At 41.0% G+C, this 12,315-nt stretch overlaps 1 protein-coding gene across 2 annotated transcripts in view; it reads left to right on the forward strand.

The window, feature by feature from the left end:
* Nucleotides 1-10,722, forward strand: part of HMG20A (high mobility group 20A) — a 65,988-nt gene extending 55,266 nt beyond the window's left edge. For both annotated transcript variants that reach the window (XM_021099019.1, XM_021099020.1), the window contains 4 exons: nucleotides 2,560-2,635; nucleotides 3,551-3,766; nucleotides 4,921-5,063; nucleotides 8,289-10,722. In XM_021099019.1, coding sequence (XP_020954678.1) covers nucleotides 2,560-2,635; nucleotides 3,551-3,766; nucleotides 4,921-5,057 — 429 coding nt within the window. In that variant the 3' untranslated portion in view covers nucleotides 5,058-5,063; nucleotides 8,289-10,722. The remainder of the gene's footprint in view (nucleotides 1-2,559; nucleotides 2,636-3,550; nucleotides 3,767-4,920; nucleotides 5,064-8,288) is intronic.

A 12,315-nucleotide genomic window follows, 5' to 3' on the forward strand; every position in this document is an offset into this window, starting at 1 on the left:
TGTTACCAAGGTAGATACTGGAGAGCATATTAGAGCTAAAGAAATGCTGACCTGAAAGCCATTCAAGCCATTCTGCATAGCAGTGGGGCACTTTAGTCTGGTACACAATATTAAGAGCATTCCCTAAAGTAAAGAGCACTTGAGAGAAGTATATCACTCTATGAAATTCTGGCCCTGAGCCTAGATCACAGCAAAACAGTTTCAGATCAAAAGGTCTCTGTTCTCTTACCCTCCACTCAATATATAGAATGTGTGAAAGAGTGAAGAGTTTTCTTGCTCCTCTCAAATCAAAAGCCAGCTTGCTAGACCCAGAAGTCAGCTAGTGTTATTCCCAAGAAAGTGTCTAAATCCCATGTAAAGATGAAGATAGAAACAATAATTTTGTTTCTCCTTTAATTTATGAGAAATGACAAAGTGACACTCAGCCTGAAAAAATTAGACCCTTTCAAAGAAGAGGTAATGAAATCCTTATGATTTTAATCCCTTGAGTGATCCTTGGAGCAGCTTAAGTATATCTGAGCCCCCAAGAGGATCCTCTCCATGCCAAGTAATGGAAGCATGCTGATGGTTTTTACTATGACTCTTCAGTTAAGTAGACTATTTCTCTGTTGCCTTTCAGAGATTGAGCAGTTCCATTTAATTGCTTTGGTGTTCCTTACTTTGCACGCTAAGACTCTGTACCAAGGGGCAGTGTATTAATGCACCTGCATGGTGCTATCCTCTGCTCTTATGGAGCTAGCTTGGTTTGGACTGCTCTGGCAAGGAAGAGAGCAGAAGTACCTGTCTGAGGAGAATCTAAGCCTTGGTGCATGGTAACAGGAACCAAGCATCCCCACCTACCCATCTGACTGGCAGATATTCGGACCTACGGCTAGGTAAACTGATGTCATGTAAGCCTGAGCAGTTAAGTAAGAGACTGAACAAGATAGGATGATAAAATCATAAGACTTTATCCTAAGTCATTTGCGGACTTATGCTTATGTCTGTTATGTCTTATATATGTTGGACTTGTGTTTCTGCTTTCCTTCAGCAACCCAGTTACAGAGTTAAAGCATATGATAAGTCAGCAGAATCAAGAGAAAGCCACTAAGAAATATGTCTAAGATCCTTCTGCAACAAGCCTTTCTTGCCCATACATGAGTTCTCTTTGAAATCCACTAAGAACAGGTTGGAGGTTGAGCTTTACATGTTGAAACTGGGGCTTTCGATGATAATTTTATTTGTTTTTAAATTGTTCTGGGAAACTTCACTTTCTTTAAGAGGTAAAATATAGGGTAGAATTAACTCTGAAATTTTGCTCAGATAAATACAAAGTTTTTCAGACTTCCATCTTAGATGTCTCTCTTGATCAGCTGCCATTGGCAGGCAGTTCACACAGCCCAACCCCCTAACAAGGCAGACACCAATATGAAAACAGGAGCTTGGTTGTCAGAATTCCCACATAGGCTGTTAACTGCTTAGCCTTCCTACTGGGGCACCAAATCCTATTTGTGTTCGAAGATAAAAGACTAGTGGTGGCAAGAATAGGAAAGATACATTCTATCTCTGGCATTAAATGTGTTTTTATAGAAATGATTTCTAGATTTTTTTTTTTTAAACAGTTCTTTATGTTGTAAAGGTTTTGGAATCTTCAAATTTCACTAGCAATTTCTTCAGTACTCATTTCCAACTGTCATACCATCTTATGCAAGATTTTAAATACTGCCAAGACACTTATAATTTATATTCTTAATGCTTTCAACTTCAAATTCATTGTAGAAATTGCAGCCAAAGCATTTTGAAATAATGGCTTTATTCACAAGGATCATCATGGAATATATTTTATAGTGTTTTTGTGATACTTTAATTTTTAAAGGCTTACTGGTGAATTAATTTTAGGTTTTATTATTTTTTTCCTATCTCATATAATCCTTGTCATGCTCATATTTGAAGCCTCGTTATTTCTGACTTCTTGGTTTTTGTTTGTTTTTCCTGTGCCCAAAGAAAGTCTAAAAGATCCTCAATTATAGACTGCCCCTTGTAAATAAGTAGAAGTAAAAGTAGAAGTAACAATGAAATACCATTATTATTGCTCATGGCTGGCAAACCTCTGCTTAAAATCTTATTGTCCACTCTGCAAATTTAGATTGCATAATCCTACCTCAGAGAGCATTATATGTGATATAACCAACAAAAACAATAGAAAATACACCTAGAAATTCTCTTTCTCTATTCTTTCCTCAACCACTTTCTCCACGGTGTACTATTGACTGTTCAAAGCACAAAGCTAAGAAATGGTTTCCAAAATCTCCACTAGGGAAATGTATGTAGGTTTGCTTAAAGATGTCTCATTGCACAGCAGTTGTCACCTAAAAGATCTGAATACTTAACCTGCTTGCACTCTATCAAAGTTTGCTTCCGAAGAAAAGGTGAAGACACTTTCCTCGCAACCTCACCTGGACTGATTCCTGCTTGTCCAGCTATTTCTTTAAGGAAAATGTGACCATTGTGCCTTCAAGCACTACTATTTAATTTAGCTTCTGTTTAAGAATTAACTGTTCTGTTACTTTTGATTCACAGAAAGAAGCAGAGGTAAAGGAACGGTCTGTTTTTGACATCCCTATATTTACAGAGGAATTCCTGAACCACAGCAAAGGTGATTACCAAAGAAGAGTTTTGTGTTCCTCAGGTCTGTGAAAGGGGATTTAGTTGTCAGAAGGAATTCATTGCTCAAAAGCAACAAGAGTGATATTCCAGACCCTAGGACTGGTCTGGAAGAAGAAAACTGCTTCTTTTTCACTCTATTAAAGGTAGTTACTCAAAGACCAGTGGAGGAAAGTTGAGCCAGGGTTGTCAAAGCTGCTCTAGTCTCTGGATCAAAGGAAATAAACATGCATCACTAATTCCGTTATTTTCTGGCTTAGTCTACAACCCTTTGTACAAATGAAAGCTTACATGGATGTCGAAAATATAAAATAAATAAGAGCAAAGCTGACCCCATTGCAGTAAAGATGTGGACCCACAGCTGTGCTTGCCCAATCTCCCAGGATCCCCCTGTGAATCTCCTCAGGCTTCTCATTGCACAGCTTTAAAAAAATCAAACAAAAATACTGGGAATTGCAGCTGTTCCTTACAATCTTAAGTACAGGAATATGACCAGCTTTAAGAATGAAAATAACTCTGGGGACGTCCCATCATGGCTCAGCGGTAACAAACCCGACTAGTATCCAAGAGGATGTGGGTTTGATCCCTGGCCTCGCTGTGAGCTGAGGCGCAGGCCGGCAGCTGTAGCTCTGATTTGACCCTTAGCCTGGGAACTTCCATATGCCACAGGTTCAGCCCTAAAAAGACAGACAGACAGACACACACACACACACAAAAGAATGAAAACAACTCTGGGGAGCCAGGTGTTTTATGGGTGAACTTGCTGTCTGTAAGGCCACGATGAGACGGAGATGAGGCGGGGTAGCTAATTGAGGACAGCTAAGCAGAACTTACTTTAGAGTGACTGGGCCTCCTCGGAGACAGAGATGCCAGTGCTGCGTGTATTCTATCGGGGGTCTCTCCTCAGCTCGGGAGGCAGAGCTCCGTCAGCTTCGAAAATCCAACATGGAGTTTGAGGAGAGGAATGCAGCCCTGCAAAAGCACGTGGAGAGCATGCGCACAGCGGTGGAGAAGCTGGAGGTGGACGTGATCCAGGAGCGCAGCCGCAACACCGTCTTACAGCAGCACCTGGAGACCCTGCGGCAGGTGTTGACCAGCAGCTTTGCCAGCATGCCCTTGCCTGGTAATGTCATCCCTACCTGAGCGCTGTAAACGGTGTCGGAGGTCAGGTGCTGTTTATGTTGGTACTGGTGTGGCGAGGCTGAAGTCTCCCTCCCAGAGGAAAATCATTACAGCCAGGGGGTTTCCTCAGCGTTTTCTCAGAGTGGGTCATATAATAGAATCTCAGTATTGGTTAAAATTGTCCAAAAGTTTGGGCTTTCTGCTCAGTTAAAAAAGTGTCTTGTCTTGTTTTTTAAATGGCTACACCCTCCACAGCTGCGGCAGAGTGGGGATCCTTTAACCCACTGCTCAGGACCGGGAACCGAACCCACTCTTCCACAGTGCCTGAGCTGCTGTAGTCAGATTCTTAACCCTCTGTGCCACAGCAGGAACTTCAGTTAAATTCTTCTTCAGTTATTTTTAAATATAATCTACTTTCTATTTAGCTAAATTTGATGGAAACTGAGTAGTAAATCCTGAATAGAGTATTTTTCTTCTTTTTAAAATTGTGGTGTAATTGACATGTAACATTGTATTAGTTGCAGGTGTACAACATGACAATTTTATATCTGTATATACTGAAATGATCACAAGTCTACTTATGGTGTATCAGCATACAAAGTTACCAAAAATTTGTTTTATGGTGATGAGAACTTTTAAGATATACTCTCTTGGCAACTTTCAGATAAGTTTCACAATATTAACTTTAGTCACCATGCTGTACATTACATCCCCAGGAATTAATTTCTTGTATAACTGGAAGTTTTTGTATTTTGATCCCCTGCCCCTATCTCACCCATTCCCCCCAGATTACTTTCCTGATATATGTTTGCTTGCTTTGTAATTTTGTCTCAAAGGGAAAGAAAAGGAAAACAAATACTAGTACTTCTTATATACTCTTTCATGTTGAAGACAGTCACGGCAGAACTCCGAGCTTTTGTTTTATGCAGCTACTCATATATACTGCATGGCAATTATGTAGTCCATCTGTTTATTTAGAGTATATAGAGTAATTTCATTTCTTTGAGGTCTAAAAGTCTCCTGTGAAATTAAAATCTTCTCTGTGGAGCAAATCACATTAGAGTCAAGGTTCTTTTGCTGTGGAATCACTGATCTGTGTTACGGTTGAACTGAATGGGGGAGATTTTCTTACTTTCTCTTCTTATCTTGCCTCAGGAAGTGGAGAGACACCTACAGTGGACACTATCGACTCATATATGAACAGACTGCACAGTATTATCTTAGCTAATCCCCAAGACAATGAAAACTTCATAGCTACAGTTCGAGAAGTTGTGAACAGGCTTGATCGTTAGGGAATGGTGAGTGCTCACTGACATGATATGTACATGCCAGCACATAATCAAAAGTAACAAGGCATTAGACTTTATCCCTATTACTAAAACCCTGGAGTTACATCGAATAAGTGAGCTAGAGACTTAAGACTCCTGTTGCATGGTTGCTAAATGTAGTAAATAATGTTGGGAAACTGAATGAAGACAGTTTTTCCTCATGCATCCCTCCACGGGGCTTGATGGGAAAAGCATGATTATGGTTGGACCTCAGTTCTAGCTCTTGTCACTTATTAGCTGTATTCTCAGGTGTTGGTTTCGCAAAGAGTTTTGAATAGTAAATAAGAAACTTAGGGGAAATTACCTCCTAAACAATACATAGAACAAAATAAATATCACTTAATTGTTAAGCTTCCTTTTCCCTGTAAATTTAATAACTTACAATAGTCATCGAGACATTGTATGTTTACAGGCCTGCATAAGTAAGAAGTTGTTCATTGACCACTCAGTATCAGAGTAACCCTTGTATGTTCAATGTTAATGTGGACTAACCTTATACTGAAACAGTTAATGCCTTGATTAAATGTACTAAAAATAAATTCTCAGTGAGTGAAAAAGAAAGGAAAGAGCTTTTTAAAAACGTATTCAACAAATGACTAGCAGTATATGTTGCATCCTTTTAGAAGAGAAAAAAAAGTACATTTCCAAAAGGGGTCTGCCTATAAACTTTTTGGTACTAATGGTCAGTCATCAGGTATCATTTTGTAAATGGAACTTATTTGTGTACTCAAATTCCTAAAGAAGTGGTACCCTTTTTTTTGTTTGGTTTTTTTTGTTGTTGTTTTTTGGTCTTTTTGCCTTTTTTAGGGCCTCTCCAGCGGCATATGGAGGTTCCCAGGCTAGGGGTCTAATCCGAGCTGTAGCCTATGCCAGAGCCACAGCAATGCAGCAATGCCAGATCCTTAACCCCCTGAGCAAGGCCAGGGATCGAACCCACAACCTCATGGTTCCTAGTCGGATTCATTAACCACTGAGCCCTGACAGGAACTCCCAAGGGGTACCCTTTAGTGTGTAATTCCATGAAATCCACAGCCATTTAGTCTGTCAATTAAATGGTCCCATACCTGCAGACATATAAACTGTGTGGAAATCTTGGGGTTGGACATGTAATGAGTGGCTATATATGGATACTGAAACAAGAGTGGACAGCAGGATGTCTCCTTAGAATAACTTGCTCATGGGTTTGGATATTTCTTTGTCTTGCAAGTACATGAGCACACTCATATACACATTGATATTCTAGCATGGTTTGGACCTTGAGCAGTATGTGCAAGAATAAATAAAACCTGTGATTCTTTATCTGACGAGGCAACATCTATCAGCAGAGACAACAGCAGTAGTCTTTATCCTTCGTGGCCGTGCCCTCAAATAGTAACTGTACAAGGCAATTCGTTATACTTTAGCCTCAGCCGTGCTCTGATGGGGACAGGATTACTGTCCTTCTAGTGTGTAGCCAGATGGAACGGACCATACTTCTAAGAGATGGCCGGACTCCCTGCAGAATAAAGAAGTGGCATTACTGCTGCTGTTTATGAAGGGAACAGCTTGTAAATCTAGGCCTGGGATTTTCAGGAGCTCATCATCCTTCCCATTTTCACACAGTGTTTTCAATTAGCACTCTTGTAGGCTTGAAAAGAGAGCTGGAAGGAACAGTGTGGAGGATTGTGAAAGAACACAGTAATTGATAACATGGTGTCTCCTCACATAGGCATAGGGCAGTTATTACAATCTTCAAGCCAGAAATGGTTTTCCATTTTGAGCATTTTGCCAGTAAGAAGACTCTCCTAAAGCTTTATCCATCTTAAGGATATAAACTGTAGTATCTGCTTTCTGAGATGTCTTTGAAAACCTAGAATGTTATTGCTATCCTTGATTTCAACCTACAAATATTTTGCCCTTGAAAAAAAATAGTACCTGAAAATGTGGACCATTTCATTACTAGAGATTCTTGCCGTCTAACCATGTAAATATAACTAAAAACGGATAGTTCTCCACACCCTTCGAAACTGTCAAATGAAACAATTATAAAGACCGTGATTAATACTAGCTTGGCCTCATTATACAAATATGTACAGACAGCTAGGCCTGATGTCCCCAGCATTCGTGGTGCTATTAATTACTCTGACATGCGCTTGGCAAAGGTTTTATCCATTGTCAGGAGCCAGTAGGTGAACGGAAACTAATGGTCTACAGTTTTAGAGGAGTATATTAGAGCTAGAAGGGACCTTTAAATCCCATCATTTTACACATGAGGAAACAGAGTCCCAAAGAGCAAGATGTCTTGCCTGAAAATACCTGAGCAGGTTGAGTGCAAAATCCAGCAGTAGAACACATATATCTAAACTCAGTGGTGTTTCTAAGACATTGATATAAGGAGGTAGGGATGGGTGTAAGGGGAAGGCACTAAAAAAATCTTAGAGTGAGAGGATTAAGATAAATAGGAGGTAAATGGAAAAAAATTACATTCCAGCAATTATAATCTTACAAAATTTTGGTCACCTATTTTATAAGTATTTTTACTTCTAATGTTAAAATTTGGTCAGCCATTTCATAAATATTTTTATAGATAAACCCTTAACCCCAACCATCATCTTTGTGACTCATACCTAGAAAAAAGTGGAGCTGAGAAGAAGCCATGGAGGTGATTTCATGTTGAGAGGTGACTGTTGTATATAAACTATCAAAAGCCATGATTGATTGATTTCAATTGAACCAAAGGATAAATATTTACCTGTTTGAGGATTGGAAAAAAAAAAAACTTTCTTATATAATTGCATTTTTATCAGTGTAAGAATTTATTCATATTATGCACATAATACATACTTAAACATGCAAAGGTCCTTAGATTTATACTTGAAGAAAATTGGTTTTGATTGACCATATATTCTTTTGACTAAAGTACTCATTTTTCATCATCAGATTGTCCCTGATAGTTGCTGTTTGGCTATTTTCCAACCTCCCCATGGAGGCTAAACTGGAACAGGGCCATGTTTCTCATTGAAATGTTGTCTAAACCGCCTCAGTGAGGTTGCCTGCTTGCAGCTTTATGAGCGCTTTAGTTTATGCACATCCTGCTACTCACCCTAACCCTTTTGAAAATACAGCAAAGCATTATTTTAACCCATAGCCCTAACCCTTTCTGATCAGTACTTACCTTTTTTTTTTTTTTTTTTTTGTCCTACCAATTCTCTACAGGTCTCAGAGCTCCAAGATGTTGTGTAAGTGGTTTTACTTGTTTGGAATGAGAAGCCATCCATGGAAATTTGAATTGAGTGGAGGCAGAGAGGGAGTACAGATTCCTCTGCTTATGAAAGAACTGTCATTTTTGAGTTAAATGCCTTCACCTCAGGAAGCCATATGAGGGAGCAGCAAAAGGAACACGTATGTGAACTTCCTATGGAATCGTCCTTGTGAAGCTTTGAAAGTGTACAGCCACTCTCCCAAGCCTTCAATTTCCCTCACCTCCATTTCTGTTCAAGTGGGTCTGCATATATTCTACTGACTACGCGCCCCTGAGACTGACATCTTCTGCAGCAGAAGGGAAGCCTTCTCATTGTTCTCCTTCGGATCGGACCCTTTCATCCGTGGCTCTGTGGTTGTGTCAGTGGTTTTCCTACCTAGCTGTCCCTTTTTTTTTAATGCCTTTGGGGTTATTTTTTATTCCCTTCACCCCCACCAAGTTAGAAGGCTGCGTTTTGTGACCTCTGGGCTGTGTTGCTCAGCAGGGTTCTGAAGGCGAGTTTCTCTCATTGGACAGGCCCAATCTTCTCCCATCACTGTCCTGCTGTGACTCCAAAGAAAGGAGCTTCTTGTTGACAGTGTCCTGTGGAGCAAGGCTGTGTTTCCTACCTCACACAGCGCTCAGTGGGTGCCAGCCCTCTTCGAGGCTTTGTGATTGCTGCCCTGAAGGAGAATGCTCTTTCCTTCCTCCTTGGTGCTGCCTGCTGTTCTCTAAGCATTGCTCCTGCACGTACCCTGTGTCCCAGCCCCAGCAAGGCTCTTCTGTTCCCATCTGTTGGCAATGACTTGTGAAGTATTTTTGCTGAGGAAAAGGTCATTGGTAAACAGGAGAGAACAGGGAAAGTAGGTTCTCATGTGGTCTTGGAAAAAACCCTGAAGTTTATCATAAGTGAAAGCAGAGGGAATCCCTTTCTGCTTAAGGCGGACCGATTCATGGATATGCCAGGTGGAAGTGTCCTTCAGAGTAGCTGACAGCAAAGGGCACAAGGAGTTCTCATGTCCTCCATCTTCCTTCTGTCATCGTAACTGCAGAGCCTGTGTCAAAGGGACGGGCTTCCCTTCCTTCTCCCCACTTAGTAAGTGACATTTTTTTACCACCAAAAGGGAAGAGGGGTTTCTGATTCCCACCTCAGGGTTTGGTTGTGTTGTGTTGTGTTCTGATGTTCTGGAGCAGAAGGCTGACAGTTGCAGCTGAGATCTTTGGAACCAAAGCAGAGCTTGCTGAGCCCACAGTCTAGGCAGCACGCCACTCAAGCAGGTGGACGTGTAACCCTGTCACAGTATGCTCACGGGCCAGAGTGCAAGCCAGAAACCCCCAGCGTGTTACTGCACCATCCTGTCTTCTCAGCATCTCCTTCCCTGATTTCTTCCCTACCCCAAAGAAAATAAAACAACAACAAAAAAACAACCTTTTAAAAAATTCTTACATGAACACACATCAGATTTCCATGTACTGAAGCCCATATACCACTACTTGGCAATGTTTTAGAATAAGAGCCGATCATTGTCTATTGCTGTAAACCTAGCCAACTCACCTGCTTTTCTGTATCGTCCTGTTTTTCTGTATCGTTCCTGTCACATCTCTCAGACTCCTTTGCTAAAACTCACCGTCTGTGGCAGAAGGACAGCCACTCCATTTCTGGAAGTCTGCATCTGCCTTCTGCCAAATACTTTCTCTCCGTTCTTGGTTCCTCCTAATATTTCTCTCGGTTTCTCCTTTGTGTTAGTTTTGGGCAGCATCGTTAGCAATGCTGTGGACCAGAAAAGGCTGTAACTTGGTCCAAAAATCATCATTCTCCTGACCTTGAGGTAGGATACCTGATACTGGAGACACCTGCATATTCAGACATGCACGAGATCCTGAGAAACCTCCAGTCTGAAGTCACTTTTCCAAGGTAACAGCCCAGTTTTGACACGCCGGCCCTGCCTAGTAGCTACACACCAGACTCACTAGCGGCTGGGATTCAGCTGCCGCAAAACTATCAGGTTCTGGGAAGCAGGTGTGCGTTGCCCCTGTCTCCTAGCCAGGAGGTAGAAGAGAGGTCCCAGGCTAACAGGATACCTGATTCACTTTCCCACTAAACTTGTAGATATTGCAATTACGTGTTCTTCCCAAGGAAAAAAGTTGTTGCCTATTCAGTGTTACGGATCTTTCTTTTTAGTAAAACATAAGGAGCAGCTGAGGAAAGTGAGACAAAGTGTTTTATTTCCGACCAAATAAAATTTTAGGAAAAAAATTGTGTACATGTGTTTGGAACTGTTGAAATGCCAAGTTTTCTGTACAAGTGTTTTTGTAATTAAACTTTTAGATTTTCTTTGTTTTCTAAGACGTCGATATGCTTGCTTGACATGTGCCTCATTAAAACTTTTCTATGTTGAATCCACCTGATTCAGTTCTACCTGTATTGTAATGAAAAAAGCCCTACCTCTGCCTTTTCATCTTAAAGACTTTGTCAACTTGGCATTAATCATCAAATCTCTTATGCTTTTAAAACAGTAACACATTCATTTAACTAATTGCTTATTCAAAGCGTGTCTTAGCCTATTTGAGAATTCAGCTCTCGTAGTGTTGTGTTATAACAATGCAGTGAGTTATAATTCATTCTAATGTAGCAAGAGTATTCAGGAGGCAACTTGAAAGACGTCTAAAATGTTCTTAAAGTCGGTGACTTCAGTCCCCTTGATAGGAGGATTGAAGACAGTCTTCAGTCTTCCTTTTTGACTGAAGAGATAAACTGTTCTTAAATGCTTATTTAAAAAAATAACCACTACTTCACCAATCAAAATCATTTTTAAAAGAAATTTGTGAAGTTCCCATCGTGACGCAGCGCAAACGAATCTGACTAGGAACTATGAGGTTGTGGGTTTGATCACTGGTCTCACCCAATGGGTTAAGGATCTGGTGTGGCCATGATCTGTGGTGTAGGTCGCAGATGAGGCTTGGATCCTCCGTTGCTGTGGCTGTGTGGTAGGCCGGCAGCCACAGCTCTGATTAGACGTCTAGCCTGGGAACCTCCATATGCCACAGGTGCAGCCCTAAAAACACACATACACAAAAAAGAGAAATCTGTCACCTGTTTCCACTGTGCTTTTAAAATCCTAGGGGTGAGCTCACCTAGCTTCCAAAGCCTGCTGCTAAGTAGCTAGTTGTGTAACATTGGGCAAGACGGACCTTGTTCCAGCTCCAGTTTCCTCATCTGACAGGACTCAGCTCTCTTACACTTGTTAGAGAAATAGAATGAGGTGACAGGTCGACCATGCTTTGAAAGATAGGAAGACTCTGTTGCATGGATGCCAAGAATCATCAAGGCAACTCAGGATGGAGCTTGACTACATTTAATGGAAACTCAAAATCAGCAGAAGCTTAAATAAGAAATCTCTCTCTCTCATTGAAAAGTATTCCAAAGGTAGGCATTCCAAGGCCAGTGTAGAGGCTCCTGTCTACACCACAGCATGGTTCCTTTCTGAAGGTCAACCCATGGTCCAGAATAGCTAGTTGACCATCAACCATCTTTGAAATTCCTGCAGCATAAGGAGAAAAAAAGGGGGGGTACCAAGGACAAAAATGGACAAACTCAGCTGAGTAAGCACCCTTTAAAGAGTCTTTCTGGAAATCACCACACTTCCAGAACTCAATCACATGATGGACAACAACTAGCTACAAGGGAGGCCAGGAAATGTCGTCTTCCCTTGGACATCACTGCACCCAAGCAATATAAAGGTTTTAGTAAAGAAGAAGACAATTAATAGAGTAGGCAACTGAGTTAATTTCATGACTCATATGTGTGACTCTGGGCATACACTAAGGCCAGCCCTGCTATACTAGAGAGCAGGAATGCATTACTCTGCCTTTGCCTCTTGGTCATCTTGAGAATGACCATGTACTTCCTTGGCACTTGTTTCCCTGTCTTAAACAGCCAGAAAGCTGATAATCAGCTTCAGTCTGTGTTAGGATTTCCTGTTCCCACCTTAGCTCCTCGCT

Source organism: Sus scrofa, chromosome 7 (assembly GCF_000003025.6).
Source record: "Sus scrofa isolate TJ Tabasco breed Duroc chromosome 7, Sscrofa11.1, whole genome shotgun sequence".
Classification (NCBI taxonomy): Eukaryota; Metazoa; Chordata; class Mammalia; order Artiodactyla; family Suidae; genus Sus; species Sus scrofa.